Raw genomic sequence first — 23,137 nt, 5'->3', positions numbered from 1 at the left:
ATTATTTTTTTTACTGATGTATTTTTACATTTATACAGGATAAAAACAATCGAACGGTCCCAAAACCAAAGTACATGTTCCCTTTAACACGGTCCATTCCAACCAATACAAGGAGCTTAAGTGTTGTGAACAATTACAGGCCTTGCGCCTTGCTCAATATGGTTTGTGTTATAAAGAAACAAAACTGGGTTTAACTTGCCCCAGGAAGTTTTAGTATTGTCATAAATATATCTTCCTGGTGCCTTAGGCCTAATATAAACACTCAAAAAAATGTGTTATTCACATCTGAATGGAAGAAATTTAGCATTTCGAACAAGTAGCTAGGTTGCACAGTTTTTAGTAGCGTGTTGGTTGCCCGTAGGAGCTTTTATTATCATGGACGCCGGTGTGGCGGTTTTAGTCTTCCGCCGTGTTCAGTTTTCCGGGTGACGTAGCCGGACATTTCAGCACGTTGTTCGAACGGTTTAAGCTTTCCGGCGTGTTCAGTTTTCCGGTTGACGTAGCCAGACATAAATACCGTCGCGAGTACCCTGGCGAGTACTGTAGTTCAGTGAAATAAAAAATAACAATAAAAATAAAATAACATAAAAACGGTAATAAATAAATTTAATAAACTAAACCAGAATAATAAAAAAAATCTTGTGATTCTCTGACGCTCGTTCGGTATATGTACCACTGGTTAAATACAGGATAATTTGCTTGGTCTTCACACCAAATTCTCTGGACGCCGCCATGACAGCTACCGGAGAGACACGGATGACTCAACACGACACTAAAAATGTACTATATACTTTCGCTTGCTGTGCGCAGGCATCGCATGATGTAAGGTAACCGTATTTGATCATTCGGTAAGTTGAAACCGCCACACCTGGTTAGTGTTAAGGGCAAGTCCCGACTTATATCTAATTCACCATATACCCATATTAATTTGTTTATTCAAACTCGTCTTTAAACCATCCAGTAATCGCAAACCAAGAATTATGTTAGGGGTCGTGCTGCATGAAAAAAAGTGTTAAGAGTATGATGAAAAGTTGTACATAAGCGCAATGGAAAGGTTTAAGGCTATGGTCGGAAGGGGGGGGGACTGGGTAGAGGGGTTCTTGATTTGCCCAATATAGTAGTTTTACACAGAAAAACATTAATATACCAATTCTAAAACCAGGTATAAAAGGATTCGCTTTCTCTGTCCATTTTTTTCTTTTTCTTGCTGTGACCGATTTTTTCCCCCTTACATTATTATAGCGCCCACAGTTTTGAAGGGCAGTTGCCAACCCGCCCCTGTGTCATAGGCAATAGGCAATATTGTTCGAAATGACTCTTAAAGGCATTGGACACTTTCGGTACAGAAACAAAATTAAAAGTTCACATATTTACAAATAACTTACAGGGTTTACAGAAGGTAATGGTGAAAGACTTCTCTTGAATTATTATTCCATGAAATGCTTTACTTTTGAGAAAACATTAAAACAATATCAATTCTCGATATCGATAATTACGAATTTATTTTAAACACACGGCGAAACGTTCGAAAACAAGGGTGGGTTTTCCGTTATTTTCTCCCGACTCCGATGACCGATTGAGCCTAAATTTTCACAGGTTTGCTATTTTATATATACGTTGTGATACACGAAGTGTTGGCCTTGGACAATACCGTTTACCGAAAGTGTACAATGGCTTTAATGACTATAAGCTTTAATGCAATAAGTTGAAACATTCGTCCGTAGTTAACACCAAACACACCGTGCTATTAAAGTACTCCGCTCCCCACGTTTCAGCACACGACGGGTTACAATTCAGACTCGAGTCGCAGTCTACGTATCGCGATCTCGCCGGCGTACTCCTACCAAAGTACCAGTCAGCGAACGCCTGCCTAGTCTCCTCTCCAATCACTTTGTAGTTCATCCACGGTGCGTCGTAGTACGCATGGCTGTGCGCGTAACACGACGAGATGAACATGCCATCCTTGTCGTAGCGGTTCACCTGGTCCGTGCGTCGTAAGAAAAGCTCCCGATGATCCTCGAAAAATGCCTGGGCTTTTTCGTCGCAGAGGCCGGGTCTGCAGTTGAGGTTTAAGATGTGCAACTGAGTCCAGTAGTCGAAGGCAGAGTTGATGATGAATATGGGCGTGTTGATATAGGGATAGGCGTATTCAGGGAAGAAACATTCCCATTTCTCGGTGCCTTTAGCAAGAAGGCAATCCTCATCCAAGCTCCCTTTAAATAGAAAGACACACTTTTATTTTAAACTATATTTTGTGAAGTTTAAGCACAACACCAATTTCCCCTTTCAAATTTGCTTTACACTTTAGCCATTATAACCCTGTCGTTCGTTTGCCTAGCATAATATTGTTTTTGATCAGCAGCTTGTGGGTTCGAGTCCCAGTCGTGCCAACTGTGTTAAGCATGACATTTAAAAAAAATTCTTGCTGCGTCCCTCGGTTGGGACGTTAAGGCGCTGGTCCCGTGTGCTGTGTAATGGACGTGAACGAACCCAGTAAACGAATATCGTAATGAGAATGAGTTCGTCCTGGAGTTGCTGGTTTGATTGTCTGTAATGTACCACGTCGCCTTCTAAACCATTACATGGTGCTAATGTAAAGGAATATGGTCATACTTATGCAAACATAGCTGCACAGTTGCAGGAAAATACTGACTTTTTAAGAACCTTGTGGGCGTCACTGTGTGACGCACATGAAAGAAACCGCTATTATTATACACACTACAAACATTTTGTAAAATCAATCACACATTAGGCAATTGGCATACAAGACACCAATCCCGTAAACAACCACCCAAAAAACCCCTGTTTAAACCTTTGAATTTTAGTAGCCAACAGCCTATAGCTTCGCAAGGGTCTCATCGCTACTTAGATGAATAAGGTCTTCACAAACCATACTTATAGTAAGTAGGATTTGAAACTTTGCATGGTGGAAATAAGATATAGAAGAGTTTGCATTGTTATTACATGGTGTTACCGCAAACTCTTCTATATCATCTTATAGTGCAAGATTTTGCAAAGGGACGCCCCAGCGTCATACACAAAAAGGATCGCTCATACCTTGCACTTCCTGCAATTCGTACACTCCTTTCATCGTGTTGCGCCACATGTCCTCATTGCTGATATTTTTCTCGTCTAAGAAGAACCCAGCATCCGCCATTGCTTTGAATGATACCTCTTCGGGTATCAGCTCCTTGACGTGGTCTGCATGCAAGAACACGGCCAGACCTCCAGCTGTGTTATACAAATGTGACAAAAAAATGGTTAACATTATGGAAACCTGCCAATTTCTCAACAAAAATCAGGCAGAGAAGGATGCGTTTTGCTGGCCAATGCTACAGGAGCAAAGACGAATCAGTATCCAATATTGTTCTGTGGACCCCTAAGCATGGGAGGAGGAAACCTTGAAGACCTGCACTAAATTACACTGAGATACTTAAAATGGACACGCGTCTGGAATCAGAAAATTTAAAGTCAGCTATGGGGGACAGAAATGCATTGGGAACCATCGTGATTCGAGGACATCACTCTAGTTAAGCAAGTAAGCAAGCATTACCTAAGACAAAAACAACTGAAAACCAACCTCCATCTAAAAGCTGACAAGAATTCTTCGTCTTGCGAACTAACACCCTCCATCTTCAAAATTAATAAGAAACTTCAGTCTTGTAAAATAAATACCAAGAAATATCTTTGTTATCAACTGCCAATAAACATCCATCTTTTTATCTGATAAGAAACATCCATCTTGCGAACTGACAACTCTATTTCGACCTCCATGCAACCTCCATCTTTTAAACTGACAAGAACAGCCATCTCACAAAAAAGACTATACGAAACTTCCATCTTATAAACTGACTAAAAGCCTACAAAGCCTAATCTGACAAGAAACCTTCATCTTATACAAGTTGAGAAGAAACCCCCATCCATCGGCTGCGAAGAATCTTTTTTTTTCTAGGGTGAGGCTTATTAACTGAGAGGAAACCTCCATCACCTGAAAATAAACCTTCGTCTAATAGTTGACAAGAAATTCCATGTTATAAGCTTACATCATCCCTCTTAAGCTAACACAAAACTTCCATCTTAAGCTGACAGAAACTTCCATCTTAAACTGACAGAAACTTCCATCTTAAACTGACAGAAACTTCCATCTTATCAGCTGGCAAGAAACCACCAGCTCTGCGACGTCGTCGCGACGCGTCGTCCAACCCGAAAACTCAAAGTCCAAAAAGACACCACAAACACTAGTAAAATGTTAAACGCGAAAATCTCGGTTAAAAACCGACTACTTTGACCCAAAAGGTTTTCAATGAAACAATGAATGCTTACCCGATGCACCAGACAGGAGTATTTGATCTGCCTGCGCCATGCCTGCTGAGAGTAGATGTGTGATCACTGCATCCAGCACACGGGTTCCTCGGAAGTAAATGGTCTTATTGCCAACCTCAAATGGAAGATCACGATTTCCTTTAAAGCGGAGTATAAGACATTACAAATCATTAACGAGGAAACAATGAAGGATCAATACGCAAACCCTCATGTATCCACACATTTGTTGATCTCAATTTTTATCATTTGTTAATTTTTTTATTTTTTTGGTAAACCTAATTTTTTTTTACACATGGTCTTATACTTGACACTAAGTTGTTTTGTGAATGATAGGGAATTATTCCTCATTCATGGACATTGGCTACGGGTTTTCGGCGATATATCAAAAACGTGGACACCTTTTGATTTCCACATGTTAGTTCTATTCTATACACCTGTATTTATACAGGATTAAAACGATTGTACGGTTCCAAAAACAAATGGTGTAATTTGTCTTCAAGTAAATTTTCAAATTTTGGTGTTTGTTTTCTTTTACTATCCAAAACTTAAAAAAAAAATTAAACTGAAAAAACACACCAATGCTCATATTATGGTTCATTGGGTATGCCTACCTGAAAAAGATGCTCCATCACAATAGTTGATAACAGCCACGTTCCAGTCATAAAAATCCGGATTCACCGTGAAATTAGCGGATAGCACACCGTTAAACTCTTTGCTGGCATTGAGCATGCGCGATGACCCATATGATGTGTCACTCTTTTGTGCGCAGTGCGTTGCATTATAACACCACCCGCCACCCTCGAGGAAGACGAGCCAAGAAGTGTCATGCTCTTGGGAAGAAGCTGGGAGGAAAAAGGAAGTTAAATGCCATTCATAATATAAAAAAAATGAAGAAAAACATGAAATACACGAACAAACACAATGACAAAGCAAACCCGAAAGGCGGGTAATAAATATACTTGTTTACACTGCTTATGGATTTAAGTGAGTTGGTTCTTTTTGGCACGCGTTCGCGGCTGTGATTGGCCAATGGAATGATGGTGATTGATGGATCGGTCCAATTAAATCTTTTCATCAGCTTCATTGATCATTAAATAAGATGAGGCTTGTATTAATTTGTGAAATCAGCCGCTGCTTCGTTTATGTAAATAGTGATCGAGTTACAGTGAAGATCTATCTCAATAGTGATTTGATTAGAAAAAACGTTTAATGTTTTGAAATAATTTATGAGACTAATACAACAACTTAATGTCATGATTTTTACGAAAAAATATCTAAACATTCTTATGATTAGCAAAAAAGCGTTAACACCAAAATATCAAATGTCATAATTTTTACTTAAAACTATGCACGATACAGAACTATTAGAACTTAAAGACTGTGGACACTATTGGTAATTGTCAAAGACCAGTCTTCTCACTTGTTGTATCTCAACATATCCATAAAATAACAAACCTGTAACAATTTGAGCTCAATCGGTCATCGAAGTTGCAAGATAACAATGAAAGAAAAAACACCCTTGTCATACCAGATGCTTGATTTCGAGACCTCAATTTCTAAATCTGAGGTCTCGAAATCAAATTCGTGGAAAATACTTCTTTCTCGAGAACTACGTCACTTCAGAGGGAGCTGTTTCTCACCATGTTTTATGCTATTCAACCTTTCCCCATTGCTAGTTACCAAGTAAGGTTTTATGATAATAATAATAATTGTTTTTAGTAATTACCAATAGTGTCCACTACCTTTAAGTATAGCTTGATGATTTAGTTGCACACGCGTTATGACTTGGTGTATACATTTTCTGGGTAGATGACGTTCGTTTGAGAACAAACTTGTCTTGGTGTGTATTGTACTACCGCGAAGTAGATTTTGTTTCTGGACTTCGGTAGATTTTTCAATTCTGAAAAGAACTGTCCTGCTTTTTATAACCACAAACTTCTTCGTGAGCGGAATGTAGGAAATCGGCAGACCAATAATTACGCAATGCCTCAAATCCCATTAAGCATTTAACAAGTAGTGTTGCATTCTTCGTGGTGGTGGTTGGGGAAGCTATAGCATAGTTCAGTGGATATGTTGATGCAATGTCAAGTTGTAACACTTAAGTTACACCAGCCTCCACAACTATTACCGAATGATTTTCAGAAAACCAATATTGTTAATATCTCACCATTACGGAAGTAGTACGACGGTGGGCTTCCGTCCAAGCAGTACGCCCCCGTTTCATCAGCGAGAGACTCGGGCAACACAACCAGCATTGCCTCCGTGTTATGCCCAACTTCCCCAGCACCAGGCTTGCCCGAAGAAGGAATGGCAAAGTAGCTGTAATACAACCAGAGACCGAAGAATGCCAGCCACATGGCAGAGAGCAGAGCCACGACGATCCAACACCGGCACGATGTGCAAATCCGACGGCGTCTCCGTGAGGGTCGATCGGTGCCTCCCGTGAGTTGGTGTCTCTTTTTAGTGACGACTTGGTCCTCATTCAGGAGGCTGTGGTCCTCGAGCCCGGTACCTCTGAGGTGAAAGTCTGTCATAGTAGACAACTCAATGGGGTGGAGGTTGTCTGTAGCAGAGGTTGTTGTCGGGCCTGTCTTTCTTTACCTTCAAATGTGACTGCCTAGAAAAAGAAAAATGGGTTTAAAGGCTACTAAAGGCTACTATGGGTTAAAAATACTATTGGTAATTGTCAAAGACTAGCCTTCACAGTTGGTGTATCTAAACATATGCATAAAATAACTAACCTGTGAAAATTTGAGCTCAATCGGTCATCAAAGTTGCGAGATAATAATGAAAGAAGAAAACATCCTTGTCATACGAAGTTGTGTGCGATTAGATGGTTGATTTCGAGACCTCAAGTTCTAAATCTGAGGTCTCGAAATCAAATTCGTGGAAAATTACTTCTTTCTCGAAAACTCTGGCACTTCAGAGGGAGCCGTTTCTCACAATGTTTTATACCATCAACCTCTCCCCATTACTCGTCACCAAGAAAGATTTTATTTGAATAATTATTTTGAGTAATTACCAATAGTGTCCACTGCCTTTAACTTAAATTTACATTAATTCAGATAGCATGCGTGTTTGTCATTTTAAAGGTGCGATATGAATACATAAATGTTGCTACATGCACAAGCTGACTACAAGCTTACTAAAATCTTTTGTGTGAAGTTAATTAAACAAAAGATAAACTGATGAACTGGTAATCAGTCATATTTTGATTAAAAGCCATTTGTTTCCTCTCCCAAAGTCTTTCTCCTAAAGACGATCTTACCGACTTTTTTCAAATTGAAAACAACTTCTCAATTCATATATACTATTTTATATACATTTTATATATACTTACAATATGTTTCAAAGTGGTGGTTTTCCCGGTTAATGAGTGGCATTCATTTTCCATGCGCAATTTCTTTTAGAAGTAGAATTCGAATACGAACGGATCGGATTGCTACCATATTGGGAAAAACATCAGCGAATGATGCCATGAAGGCAGCAGACACACAATATTAACACAATACGTGATATACCATGTGAACAAAGAAAAAATACATCTAGGAAATAATGAACAAAATATGAAACCTTGAACACCAACATAAATTAAAGTACTTACAATGTGTGATGTGGCACAATTGCAAAAACAACGAACTGTACTGTAGGCAAAATCAAACTGGGATTATATCATTGCATATACCGATAACCATGTGTGCCAACTTGGATGTCCCATATACCACTGGCAGCGATCTGGACTTGGGATCGTATTACCGATAACCAATATAATATCTCTGGCGTTAATATCATTAAAGATACCAGCCGTTTGGTTGTGTACAAAGCCCACTGTTAACACAATTAATTGAAAATTAATAACATCTGGACGTAGACTTGGCACTAGTCCGTGCTGCATTTACCTTGCGCCTATAGTCTCTGACCCTTTTCGAATCCCCGGCGTGTTCTCCAGACTCGGCTCAGGCTAGCTTGGCCCCGCGGTTGTTTTGACAATATTGCGCGTGCTCAGGGCTTCAGACGAGAGGACGGAGCCTGAAGCCGAATCCAAAGTCGAAGCCGTGGTTTCGAAAATGGCCTATATGTAATGCGATACACAGAATGGAGTAAAAACACACGAAAGCGCCACTGAGCTAATTCCACGGTACTGTTAAATAAACCTGGCATAATTATTAACGATGCGGAACGCATGTATGTTAGAAATAATTGTCTTTGTGGTTTATACCGTCATATCGAATGCACACGCTAATTTATAGCTTCTGGTACTTATACAAGTGATGATAGGCATAATTATTGTAAGAATTGCTGGGTGCTGAAATGTGCTTTGAAATAATAATATAGGCCCAAAAACGTACGCATAATTTTCAAATGTTCACTTTTTATAAGTTCCTTTTACTCAAAATGAAGTTTGATACCAAATAATGGAGTAAGTCAATTAATTCAACATAATGACAACAAAAACCTGTCATCTCAAAGTATTAAACTTGCATATTGTGAACTCATACCAACAATTATTATTTACAAACCAACTGCTGTGAAATTATGTAGCCTATGTATTAAAATATCAAAACTATGGTGCAAGACGACAATTCTTCCAGTCAAAACCAAAAAATGCATATTATTTTCTCATAAATTTAACATCAACACATGACCTTTGACCCTTTAAATCAAAATTTGCAAAAATCCAACTGATGGGGTCATTAAGTATTTTGAAGGAGAAGAAGAAGAACGAACTATAATATTAAAATAGTTTTAAATTACATTGTAAAGAAAAACATCAAATGGAGTTGGCCTGTTATCTTAAACAAAAATAATTATTTTAACACGTGTCAGGACAATTACATGAGTTAGGCTTGTAAAGGATGCAATTTGTCAGTTCTTCGTACACCCTACTGCGAATAAACTGGAGTATTTAAACATACTAAATATTATTCATTTTGGTTTTACCCGTACACTTATTATTGCAGTGTTTCATTGTTAAGAGAACAATGGTCTTTAATTAAATTTCTCTCCATTATAAAAAAAATGACATTGAATTAAAAATATACCAATAGAGACCTTCATAATACAATCACTCTTATTGAGGGTTTCTAAACTTACGTTCAACACCTGTTGCAGTTATTAATTAATGGGACGTTCCATTTTATGATGAGGGGTGTTACTTGTTCGTGTGCCATTATTCGTTCTGCTTCTATATGTTCGTCTAGACCAGAAACTACCACAATTGGATGGTTGATTGTTTTCAAACGAAGCACGTTCGGAAAACACAAGAAAAAATCAATGTGCAGTTAGGGATTTTTAGAGGGATTTTATCAAGAGTACTGTTGATTATGGTTCCTTTTAATACAGTTCTTTTATGCTACCAAACTAGTTTTTCCTTGTGCAATGTTGTTCCAATAGTTTTGCTTTCTTTTCTTTTAAAAACTCAGTGTTTTAATACCATAGTGTAGGTCCTATTTTCAGTTTTTATTTTGTTTAATGGGCCTACTGGTAAAAAGTGAAAATGATTTAAAACATTGCATGGTACAAAAAATAAAATACGATATAGTAAAGTTTGCGGTAACATCGTGTATAGTATTGATAATCTCTAAAATTATTATTATTATTATTATTATTATTATTTTATTATTTTTTTTTTTGGGGGGGGAGGTTTGAAAAGAACTGAACTACATACTATTAGTGTAAATTTACTTGCAATTCTGCTGATGCCGCGATTTGTAAATGTGTATAACAAACCATTGATGAATAAATAAATGAATGAGTTGATATTTTATGGCAACAAAACGGAAACAATAAATTGTTCCTCTTTCTGAAAATGTTTACCGGATGGCAGCATATGGCAAAGTTCCCACTGTGCATCAAAAGTGCTTTGTAAATAAAATAATCTTTCTTTGGAACAAAAAACAAAGAGGGAGACAAAAGAGTTGACAGTTGAGTTAAAGACAAACAAAATAATGATTGATATTTTTTTTAAAGTTCCACTGCTACGCGATTTCAAAAGAAGGAGTTGCGCCCTCTATTGAGTTGTTCTTAAAGACTGTATTATCAGGTGCCTTTAACAATGCATATAAAATGCCATGAAATGCACCATATTCCATCCTAGCTAGGAAGTCAGCTTTTTGAATGAAAAATCCACGGTAAATTAAAGGATGGTAATCACCATTAAAATTAATCGCAAATAAAATTTACCTGGTTAGATAAGAAGTAGGCATACATACAGCAACTTTCGATAAATAATAAGCATTTGAGAGTCATTTCACTTGAAGTAACGTGGTTATTATATTTCCCCCCAAATTTTCATCCTAAAAACATTGAACCTTGAAGCGTTGCCCCAGGTTTTTTACACATTAGAGAAATAGCTTAATACGTGATTGAAGGATTCATTATCTGGTATTCCATCTCACTTAAACAGTTTTAAATGCACTGTACACGTTTGATATTGTCAAAGACCTGTGTTCTCACTTGGTGTATCCCATCATAACCATAAAATAACAAGAAGTCTTTTAATTATTTAGTGAGAAATTACCTCTTTTTCAAAAACTACGTTACTTCAGAGGGATTCGTTTCGCACAATGTTTTATACTATCAACAGCTCTCCAATGCTCGTTACCAAGTAATTTTTTAAGTTAATACTTGTTTTGAGTAACTACCAAACATGTGCCTTCCCTTTAACGTGTCTTATTTTTGAGACACCCCATCAAACCCCTACAAAATGACCTACGTTTTGGCGCAAAATCGTGTCTAATAGTCAACATTTCTTGGGTACGACTCTAACCTTGTCGTTGCCACATGCCTACATGCTTTCAATCATTCATAATGGTATATATTTATCAAGTGGATTTGCTCATTTGCACGTAACGTAGATTTTGTTGAGTGGCACTCTACAGCAGGCGATGTCTATGGGGTTGTTATTTGCAACAGGAGGTATCACAATGCAACCCGTTTATTGTGTATTGTAATGTCGAAATTATCATTAATGGAAAACCTTCTTGTTTTACGACCAAAACAATTGGACACATTTTAAAGGCCGTGGACACTATTGGCAATTACTCAAAATGATTATCAGCATAAAACCTCGCTTGGTAACGAGTAATGGGGAGAGGTTGATGGTATAAAACATTGTGAGAAACGGCTCCCTCTGAAGTTACGTAGTTTTCAAGAAAGAAGTAATTTTCCACGATTTTGATTTTGAGACCTCAAGTTTAGAATTTGAGGTCTCGAAATCAAGCATATGAAAGCACACAACTTCGTGTGACAAGGGTGTTTTTTTATTTCATTCATATCTCGCAACTTCGACGACCAATTGAGCTCAAACTTTCACAGGTTTGTTATTGAAGACTGGTCTTTGACATTTACCATTAGTGTCCACTGTCTTTAAATGAGAAATGAAAGGAAATTGAAATCCTTGTCGTGCTGACCAACGTATTATGCGTCCTTGCAAGTAATATGTACATCCATCGAAGGGGAGTTTGATAATGAAATGTCAGCCGAATTCGAACACAGATAGCATATTCATATTTTTTCAAGACAGCAATGATAATATAACGAAAAAAATATATAAAATAGAAACCAGTTTTGCAGAATAAAACAACAAATCGGGTATTATACTTCAAGTAATAGGTTACAACAAGGGAAACTGAATGAGTAATTTAATTTAAAAAAAATTTGGCTGAACAAATATAATGACTGAGCGTGACTTGAACCTGCGCCCTCTTGATTTATCTGCCGGTTTCAGTAAAACGGGCATAGCTTCTCTAAAATATTATCAATTTTGTTTCGTTTTTTTTAAAGCAGGAAATAATGTGTTTTAATTATGTGCTTCACTAGGGTTTTGAGTGTCAGTTGTTGTTTTGTTTCTAAATCATAAATATCTGTCAACTTCTTTTTGACTCACCCTGTTGAAATGCTACGGTCGAGTAGACGCCTTTGAATCCCATCTGAACATTTATCCAGCCAGGAAAGCAATCTTCATCCATCATAGCCATGCATTTTCAGTCGCTCTATTTGGCCAATCTATAAATGCATTTGCGTTTGGCGCCATTAAGCACGACTCGGTACACGCTTTTAGTTTCAAACTAGTCATATTTTTTGGGAAATTGATTTCATTTGATAGGCTTGTGACAACTGCATGTACGTGGACTTAGTGTGTTAGACGTTTTTGTTTTATATGTATTTTTTTATACTTGGGTACTTTACGACACGAAACACAAACGCTGCAGTAGACTTGTGGACAAGTCGTTGAATGTCCCACGCGGTGAGACAGTCGAGTTGTCACTGCTCTCGCGCGAACTGCTGGTTGCCGACTTCTACGAGAGCACCGCTGCACAGTGGGCCAGGCCGAAACCAAAGTGCGCCAAAAAGGGTGAAACGTGACCCTGCTAGTTTTAATTTTTTCAACACTTTTGAGGTTGCTTATACCCCATTGGACCATTTTATGGGGAAATTAAGCAAAATATATATATATTGACTTGTCAAGACCTCTTAAAGGTATGCAAATCCACAGAAATTGGCCATAAAATGAAAATAGTTGCAGAAATCTTCATAAAGCAAAATTAGACACCTTGCATTGAGTTACGGAGCTAAACTTTCACTTGGCTCTAGTTTAGGGTTCATATTTGAAGGAAATTAAATCAGTTTTTATTTTTGTTGAAGTTTTCTATGAATAAATACTGACAATTGTGTCAACATTGACATTAAATTTACGTTTTCTGTGTTCAGCAATACGGAAACTAAAGATTGCCGTCGATTGCTGCCTAAAGTCTACTCATTTCTAATAGAGCAACTTGTTTGCATCATTTTGGTACCAAATTTAGCTGCGACAACCTGCGATACACGGTTTTAGAGCAGTTTTTCTGAAGCGATCACTGTACGTTTTCGCCCCTTTTCTGATTATTACATATGGCGCGCTCCACTGAGAAACACGACACCCAAGCAAGGCTGCGCTCGCCGGAAAGGTGCAATATGATACCCCTATTTATGTCTGATTGCGCAGTTGAAATTTCAATGTACTTGGTGTCTCGTATGTTGTGATGAGGGATACTGCCGCTAGTTGTCTTTAAATGTATCTGTCAGCTGTACCACAGTGCACGATGGCGTCCTCATCAAGAAAGCGATTATTTGAAGTTGTTAGTTCTGTTGATGATGCATCAAACATTGAAAACTCTTGTCGTGGTTGCTTAGAATTATTCACAGATGCAAGCAATTAGTCACAATTTAACCGCGATAAACAGTCCATTACATCAGGACCAATCAAAAATCGGTATTTTGCTGACGTCATACTCCGATCTAATTATCACCATTGGATTCTACGGGTCGGAAAAGCTAAGTAGGTGAACCTTCATGCACAAAACTTAATGATTTATATTTTTGGCGCACTTACATCCCATTCTGGCCCACTGTGCGCTGCAACCCGACTATCTCACCGCGTGGGAACATAAACGACCTGTACACAAGTCTAACGTTACAGTAAAATTGTTATAGTTAAAACTGTTACAGTAAATCCCCAGCTTACCGGGTTAGCGATGCATTCCAGCTTCCAAGATAAATATAATGAAAAGACAACAAAGACAAATACTGGAATATAATTTAAACAGAAAAAACCCTCAATTATTGCGATAACAGTGTTTGTGCATTACTTTGTCCGTTTTACAAGTATGTAAGTAAGCGGATTCGCCCGGCTGTAGGCGTGTGTGTGTGTGTGTGTGTGGGGGGGGGGGGGGGGTGGGGCGGGTGATGGCTAGATAATAATTTTTATTAAGGGGATGGGGATGGAAGTTGGTTTTGACTAAGATTTAAAGAGTATCTTGTAGACATGGAACACATCACATTCAATGAAAACTGCATATTATGTAGTATACCGTTAAAACAATATCAATTTCGAGTCATAGACTCACTGCATGGTATAATTGGACAGGGGAGTTCATTCTCTGGTGACAATGATATATTATTATTGGAAATTTAATTAAGACACCAAAACCAGTTTAATTAGCGTATTGCATTCCAAATAATATCGTTTGCTCGAAAAACAATGACACATCCATACATAGGTAGGACAGAAAAACAATGTACGGTGTAACTTAATATAACCATATGCTTATAATAACATCTGGAAGGCTATTAATTGTTATTTGCACCGCTAAAGCCTATAGATAATTATTGTTTCTTATTAAAGAGGAAAACAAACATATATGATTTATTTGTCTGGAATAACATGACGTTATATGTATATTGTGCAAACGTTGCATGTTGGGGATGTGTAATCCGCACACATTTAAGGCAGTGGACACTATTGATTCCATATTTATGTGGGCCACAGTTCAAATATATTAATTGCATGCGACAATCCATAAACAAAACAAAAATGAAAATATACTATCCCGAGGTAAACTATACTATCCCGAGGTAAACTATAAATTATATTTCAAGATGATACAACAAGTAAATAAGGAGAAAAGGAAGAGAGAAGCGAACTTTATATGTGTCATACCCAGCCGAGCAGTGTGAATAATATAGAACAGCAAAGAGCGGACTCTGTATTAAAACAGTATAAAGTTCAGATTTGTCGAGCCATCATCTGAGGAAACCGTTTGTTGATATTGCGGCTTCGAGATTGCGAATCCGAAATGAAATTTGGAGTGAATCTCTTTCTGGGTTTTCCGGAACTCGGTACTCGTGATTTGTCATACCTCCTTGTAAAATATTGAGGCCATGCGGACACGTTAATGCTTCTCGTGATTTCAATTAATTTATATTTTGGTTGCTGGGTTTCGGATGTAACCCAGCAAGCGTATAAATGTAGATACGCACAGAGGAGATACCATTGAATATCTTTTTCCATTCTTCAAACTGAATTTAAATTACAAAATGATGTATTACAATGCTGCTGTTCTTCTTAAAAAGTAAGTAGGGCCTATAGATAACTATTTTAATGGGTGGTTAACAAAGGCCTACCTTCCTATTACCTTCCTTTTAACACAATCCTGTCGATAATTTAAGCGCAATTGTTTTTGTTTTGAAATCAAAATGGTTACAACTACTTTTACATTTATTCTTATAATGCATGCAGACGACCGAAAGTGCAACTCACAAACATCACCCAAGCCAATCAAAACGCAGATATGGAAAGCTTACTTCACTGCACGTTTATCCAATGAAATCATTATATCCAATGAAATCATTATATCAAATGAAATCATTGTATCAAATGAAATCATTGTAACCAATGAAATCATTATATCCAATGGATTCATTGTATCCAATGAAATCATTGTATCCAATGAAATCATTATATCCAATGAATTCATTGTATCCAATGAAATCATTGTATCCGATGAACCCATTGTATCCAATGAACTCATGGTATCCAATGAAATCATTGTATCAAATTAATCATTACATCCAATAAAATCATTGTATCCAATGAAATAATTATATCCAATGAATTCATTGTATCCAATGAAATCATTGTATCCTTCGAAATCATTATATCCAATGAAATCATTGTATCCAATGAAATCATTATATCCAATGAAATCATTATATCCAATGAAATCATGGTATCCAATGAAATCATTGTATCAAATTAATCATTACATCCAATGAAATCATTGTATCCAATGAAATTATTGTATCCAATGAAATCATTGGGTCTGTTAAGCCAGTGTCTGTCTTTCTCCTTATGCAAATAAAGTCCATGCAGGGACCAGTCTATTAGGGAGACCACCGGGAATAGCCCACACGAACCTAAACCAGTTGTCAAAGTGCGGTGCACACATTGTCACATTATGTCAGTGACAATTTTATTTGATCACCTCCAGTCTGCCTTTCTATATGGACGACACGAGCCCTTGTTGGCAGGCATAATTCAACCGGGTACATATAAGGACATTCATATCTTACCACTCACAGCCATTGCAGACTATTAGTTTTGCGCAGGAAACCTGTTTCAAGACGCCAACTTAGTTTTCGACTGCTGTTGTTTTTTTGAATATCGATTCACTAAGAGTATTTTTTTCTCTCGAACGGGAAACCAACCGACTGCAGTTTTCAAATTGTGTTGCTGCTACACATTGCACAACAACTAGACGACTCGAGGGAACAACTACTGTTAGTGACTGTATCGCAATCCATCATAAGTTTTGCATGTGAACCCTGCTTGGAGACGCCAACTTATAACACATCGACAGTCGTTGTTTTGGAATATCGATTCACAAGAGTATGCTTTTTATTCTCGAATGGGAAACCAACCGACTGCGATTTTAAAATTCTGTTGCTGCTAGACATTGCACAGCAACATAGACGAGTTAAGGGAAAGACCACTGTCAGTGACTCTATCGCAATCCATCATTGACATTGGGCAGGAATGAAACGCAACACATTTCGGTGGACCTGGCAAACAATGAATGGTCTCACAGCAGAATTTACCTGAACAACCATCGACACTTGTCAGTGCAGAAAAGGAGTTAAGGAATAATCCTTTAAAAAAAATTGCGTCTCAAGAAACTTCGAACTGCAGATTTCGGATTGCGGTTCAAGCTTTTTGGCTTTATGTTATTCTGGTTATCAGTTCTGTTGTAAGAAGAGACACTTGGCGTAGAAAACGAGTACATGAATAATTTCTGATTTTTTTTTCGTCCTGTTGCAGTTTAACATCTTTGGCGAATTGTATTCTAGCTATCAAATCTGAGCGAAACTAAACTGCATACACCAAACAGGTAAGTGCAAATACAACTGTTGATTCCATTGAAATTTATCGTCGAAATGTTTGCGTCTCAAAATTTCGAACCGAAGAAAATACCTATTGTCCTTTTTGGCTAATGGTGTTCTATTCATTAGTTCCGAACTATCAAACTACATACACATTATTAAGAAGATAAAGTACAAAGTATTTATAGAATATTTGTTTTTGATGCGGATTGTTTTTGTTTTGTAATTTTTTTTTTTTTCATTATGAGTATGAGATTGCTGTTAATAAGCTTACAGAAGTAAACGTTAACCCCATGTTTTACTTTGTTTATGTGTGCGATATTGATTAGATATTGCTTGTAGTATAATCCACGATGCCGCTTAATCGTGAACTAATCAATGTTATAATACAACTTATGAATCAATCTGCTCCAGAATACAAATGTCGTGGGTTCGAATCCCAGTGAGTATGCCTGTGTTTTATAGAACTCGGGAAAGTACCGAGTATACAGTGCTAACACACATCGGTGTATGGGTCAAAAACCAAAATTAATATTACACAATGTAACTCTCAAGCCCGACAGAAAATGTAAACATGGTTGAACCATGCAGAAACACCGGGTTTAACTATTTACCCTTCAACGTTAGTGTTCTTGTCCTCTTTACGTGCACTACCAATTCTAGTTCACGGGAACTACAACTTTATTTCCGTACTGACAAATATTTTTCAGCAGAGGATCAGAAAGGATTGTCACACTGTAAAGTTGTCATTAATATATCATCCTATTATACGGGAAACCTCATATAAAGGGTGTACTGGTGTGTAAATTATTTCGCACCCAATGACCTTATATGCACTTACTAATTAACACGAAGCTTCAATTAAATTAAATTCAGATACATAAGTTTCGTGTATTGTTTAGTTTTAAGTGATGGATGTGCTTTATGAGGTTCAATATAAAGCGATATCTTCCTACTATCACTCGAGTTGTTACACAGCCGATTTTTTTGTTTTGTTTAGAAGTCCCCCTACATTTTAGAGATTGGTTACTTTCGTGTCAGGAAAGTACATCTCCCGTTGTCGTAGTGACGATCGGGTAGTTATAGTAATGACATCGTTCTTGAAATCCATTCCTCTAAGCCCGATTGGAGGTGTCGTGGTCGAGCGGTTAAGAGCAACTTATACAAACTCTTGTGTTTCTGATCAGCAGAGTGTGGGTTCGAATCCCAAGCAGTGACACTTGATGATTCTTTAAGCAAGACACTTAGCCATTGCTTCGTGCTTCGGATGGGACGTAAAACCGTTGGTCCCATGTGTTGTGTAACGCATGTAAAAGAACCTAGTGCACTTATCGAATAGAGAAGGGGTTTGCTCTGGTGCTCCTGGCTGTGGCTGATGTATGCGCCGTAGCACCTTGTAAACCATTTTAAGGTGCGAAATAATATGGTTCCCAGAATTCATAACTTCAATAACTTCAATAACATCTTTCTAAAAGGTTCTTTGTTATACTCTGCGCCTTGAGTACCTTGTTGGTATTATACGTGCGCTATTATAAGACCTCGATATTATTATTATTATTATTATTATTATTATTATTATTTCATTTTATCACAGCATGCAAAAGAAAGATCTCATTTTCCTTTGTGCCGGTAACTCCTCGAGTCGGGGGACGTATTATTATTATTATTATTATTATTTTTTTCTGCAATGGAGACATGCATCTCCTTTTATTACATTCCCTCAAAAACCTTTCAACAAAAAAACAACAACACTACATAACAGATCAATGATTAAAAGACCATTATATATACAAAACTAAAAAGAAAATATACAAAACAAGAGGACTTAGAACGAAAATACAACTTTTTCCCCAATCATGTGGCACAAAGCCTGGTTTTTACAAAACAATTCAACAAAATCATCATCATTAAGTCTTTGTTTTTCCAAAAGAATCATTCGTTTAAGTTTGTGCTGGAACAACTTCAAATTTTTTTTTATCATAGACCGGATTGATTGCAGGGAGATTTCTGCATCTGGAGTTCCAGATAATTCTGTGAAGTTTAGCTATTAGGAACAAACATATGTTGTCAATTTGTTTGCCCTAACCCAATATTTTGTTACTATCGTTGAGATTAAAAGTGTTTATTACCCTTATACTTACGAAGAACATTATTCCAAAAATAACCAAGAAGTCCAAGTACATTTACAATAAATAAAGACGTGTTCTATAGTCTCTTCCTCTTGTTTACATAAACCACATTGATTGTCCTTAGGTTCTATTTTTTTCATTTTCTGTAAAACATCACAAGTAGGAAGAATGCGATGTCGCAACCGAAACCAGAGATCTCTATGTCATAATCAATACTTTGGGTGTTAGCTTTTTTCCAAACCTCTTTCCAGTCAATAATGTTTTGACGAATGTTAAGCTTAATTGGCCAGGTCTTTTCAACAATTGGCTGAACAAAGCGGTCTATAACCATGCTCTTATAAATAGTTTTCACAGTAGTATCTGAAACATGAACGCTCTCATCATTATTTTCAAAATGCAACATACTACTGACGTGACGTGCTGGACCTTCTCTGTTTTCTGTTAACAAATCATCACTTACATGTTTCCTTAAACCTGACATAATTTTCCCTGCATTAATTATTATTATTATTATTATTATTATAATTATTATTAACATTATTCGAGTCAACGCATTAGGAGACACTTAGTAAAATTAACATTGGGTTTCTTTCCACGCTTCACATCCTCCATCACTCTATCGAAATGCTCCTCAACCCAAAGTTACAAACCATTACAATGAGCAGCTCTATACAATTGGGCCCAGAACACGACATCGTTCAATCATCGATTCATCTCGGCCCAGTTCGAGGCAATGCATGAAGAGACACTTGGAGGGAAATTCCATTGAGTTTCTTTCCTCGATCGACATTCACCATCGGATCGAATTAATCACCAACACAAAATGACCAACCATTACAGGACCAAATTTCATAAAATTGCTTAAGCAGGAAATATTGCTCAACATTTTGTTTTTACTATTAAAGTAGAAATGAGCAGGATACCTGTCACAATGTGTTCATGTAACATGGCTATTTGGCTGGTAAGCTTATTCTGGTATGCACATTTTTTTCATGTGCATAGCAATGTTTTGTGCTTAAGCAGCTCTATGAAATTGGGCCCAGAACATAATTACACCGTTCAAATCACCGATTCCTCTCGGCCCAATTCGATTCAACGCATTAAGAGACACCGTGGAGTTTCTTTACTCACCCTACGTTCTTCATTTGATCGAATGACAAACCATTACATTAGTCCAGCAAAAAAGTGGAAATTTCCATGCACTTCGGTTTGAACGTTTTGGCTGTAAAACTGTCATTTTGAAAAATAAAGACATCATTTGAAAAATATCGGACCATAAGCATGCTTTTTATGAACTATTGGACTTGATTAATATAATACATTGCCTGAGGAGGGAAGACTATGCTGCATACGTTTCTAGAAATGTAGTTTTATATGAGAATTTACTGCAGTTAAACAAAATAAATTTAATGCCAAGGGCCACCACAGGCATAGGTAGAGATTTTATTTCATCATTTCATTTATTAGTTTCACAGGTAAGAATGGAAATACAAAAAATAAAAACGATTAAGAAAACATATACAAACACGTATAGAAGAGCAAACAAAAAAGTAGCACCCAGCAGGGCTCTGATGGATTTGAACTTAATTACTACCCAACTTATCACCAGGGCCCAATTTCAGAGCTGCTTAAGCAGAAAGTTTTGCTTAAGCGAAAAAATCCTTGCTTAGTAAAATCAGATTACCGGCCAAGACTCTACTCAATTGTCATGCTAAGTAAACAACAGCTAAATACAAGTCACAAGCATTGTATATGGCATGAAATTTTTGCCAGTAACATATGTAAAATAAGCAGCTATTTTCGTGCTTAAGCGAATTTTTTGCTTAAGCAGCTCTATGAAATTGGCCTCTGATGCCACAACTTAAGAAACAGACAATACTAAAGGACATTATGGACATTCATCAAAATATGTCTTACAGTATGACAATATGAGAATAACATGGCACTTTAATGGAACTTCTTCTAATACTTAGATGGCACTATAATATAAAAAGTACATGTGTGCTAAGTTTCATGCTTTTACTACAAAGTGCACGATTCTGTCAAATTATAGCATTTATTCTCTGGCAGGACAATGTGACGGAGTGTTTGTGCTTGACAGGCTTATAGTGAATTTTGTCGATTAGTGCAATTGTTGTTGTTATGATTAAGAATGTACTTTAACTCTTTCAGAAATGAGTGAATGTAACTTAATTATTAATAGCAATTCGTGGCGGAGTAAAGTTTTCTTTAGTACTACGGTTCATCTTGCTTGAAAGGCAGTGGACACTATTGGTAATTACTCAAAATAATGATTAGCATTAAGCCTTTCTTGGTGACGAGTAACGGGGAGAGGTTGATGGTATAAAACATTGTGAGAAACGGCTCCCTCTGAAGTGCCATAGTTTTCGAGAACGAAGTAATTTTCCATGAATTTGATTTCGAGACCTCATGTTTAGAACTTGAGGTCTCGAAATCAAGCATCCGAAAGCACACAACTTCGTGTGACAAGGGTGTTTCTTCTTTCATTATTATCTTGCAAATTTGATGACCGATTGAGCTAAAATTTTCACAGGTTTGTTATTTTATGCATATGTTGAGATATGTACACCAACTGTGAAGGCCAGTCTTTGACAATTACCAATAGTGTCCACTGCCTTTAATTCACACAACGGTGTATGTATGAATGTATTTGTATGGCACTAAAGGCATTCGGTTTCACAGAGAGTTTGGAATAGTCCTAACTTAGGACTAGTACTATTCCTATATGAGATATAAAAACCGTATGGCTAGTCCCATGTTAGGACGAGTAACTCGTCCGAACTCGATCGAGATAGGACTATTCTGAATTGTTTGTGAAATCCACGGACACGTCTGGTAATATTGTCAAAGACCAGTATTCTCACTCGGTGTATCCCAACATAATTGTGCATCACACATCTGTGAAAACTTTGACGCAATTGGTCATCGAAGTTGCAAGCGAATCCAAGCTCTGAAATTAAATAATCTTCTTTCATCACTTTCTGTTAAATATGGGTGAAAGGGTATTGAAATTGTTTGTTTTTATAAACTGCACACTGTATACGCCTCTCTCAATATTTATGCGTGAGTATGTCACAATTCTAACCCAAAACGAGGCCCGACTATAGCCTCATTTTGGGTAAGAACTATGACGTCATGCATGAATATTAAGAGAGGCGTATTTATAAACCAACCAGGTGTTCACATTTTTGTTTTAACTTGAAGTGAAATTATTGTCAAAATGCTTTTCTATCGAAAGCTCTTCTAATACATTATACTATAATATGTCATCGATTTTACCTTATCGAGCAATGCCTCAAAACAAATAACCACGAAACTAGCTCACGAATGATAACATCTCAAAATGTGAGGTTTGACCCATTTCACTTAACTGCTTTACAGCATAGATAAGGCCGGTTTTAAGTCACTCGGGCGATAATAAACGCCTTTGAAGATGCTTGTTTTTTTTTCATTACACCTCAAACCGGCCTTTTAATGCACTTACGGTCCGCATAGAATCACGCGCATTTCTTGGCACCGTAGCAAAGGGTTTTATTGTGCACAATGCCGTGGTACTTGGTTTACTGTCAGAAGGCTTGTTCTTTAACAAAATATTTATAAATACCAAGGACAAAATATTTATTAGGATAAAAAACAAATAGTTTATTTTATTTAATATATATTTTAACAAAAACCTACAAAAATAGAGGAGGTTAAAGGCAGTGGACACTTTTGGTAATTGTCAAAGACTAGCCTTCACAGTTGGTGTATCTCAACATATGCATAAAATAATAAACCTGTGAAAATTTGAGCTCAAACGGTCATCGAACTTGCGAGATAATAATGAAAGAAAAAACACCCTTGTCACATGAAGTTGTATGCGTTTAGATGGTTGTTTTCGAGACCTCAAGTTATAAATCTGAGATCTCGAAATCAAATTCGTGGAAAATTACTTCTTTCTCGAAAACTATGGCACTTCAGAGGGA

At 37.1% G+C, this 23,137-nt stretch overlaps 1 protein-coding gene and 1 long non-coding RNA gene across 2 annotated transcripts in view; one reads left to right on the top strand and one right to left on the bottom strand.

Annotated features, from left to right (window-relative positions):
* Positions 1-23,137, top strand: part of LOC117299314 — a 31,485-nt gene that overhangs the window by 4,482 nt on the left and 3,866 nt on the right. Inside the window, exon 2 of the long non-coding RNA XR_004520060.1 lies at positions 16,961-17,030. This is a non-coding gene — a long non-coding RNA (uncharacterized LOC117299314). The remainder of the gene's footprint in view (positions 1-16,960; positions 17,031-23,137) is intronic.
* LOC117299313 (pectin acetylesterase 11-like) lies at positions 1,645-8,154 on the bottom strand. The gene is made up of 6 exons (XM_033782825.1): positions 7,928-8,154; positions 6,491-6,940; positions 4,935-5,165; positions 4,324-4,461; positions 3,058-3,231; positions 1,645-2,213 (listed from the first exon to the last, which is right to left on the bottom strand). The coding sequence occupies exons 2-6, from the start codon at positions 6,855-6,857 to the stop codon at positions 1,693-1,695; spliced, it is 1,431 nt and encodes a 476-aa protein (XP_033638716.1). The 5' UTR covers positions 6,858-6,940; positions 7,928-8,154; the 3' UTR covers positions 1,645-1,692.

This window comes from Asterias rubens, chromosome 14, assembly GCF_902459465.1.
Source record: "Asterias rubens chromosome 14, eAstRub1.3, whole genome shotgun sequence".
Lineage (NCBI taxonomy): Eukaryota > Metazoa > Echinodermata > Asteroidea > Forcipulatida > Asteriidae > Asterias > Asterias rubens.
The sequence above is the reverse complement of the archived record's forward strand: the minus strand, read 5'-3'. Positions and strand labels throughout refer to the sequence as shown.

Coding starts and splice junctions, on each gene's coding strand:
- LOC117299313 (XM_033782825.1), bottom strand. CDS start 6,857: ATGACAGACTTTCACCTCAGAGGTACCGGGCTCGAGGACCACAGCCTC. Junction 5,166..6,490: donor GTCGTACTACTTCCGTAATG/GTGAGATATTAA, acceptor TTTTCCTCCCAG/CTTCTTCCCAAGAGCATGAC. Junction 2,214..3,057: donor CGAATTGCAGGAAGTGCAAG/GTATGAGCGATC, acceptor TTCTATTTAAAG/GGAGCTTGGATGAGGATTGC.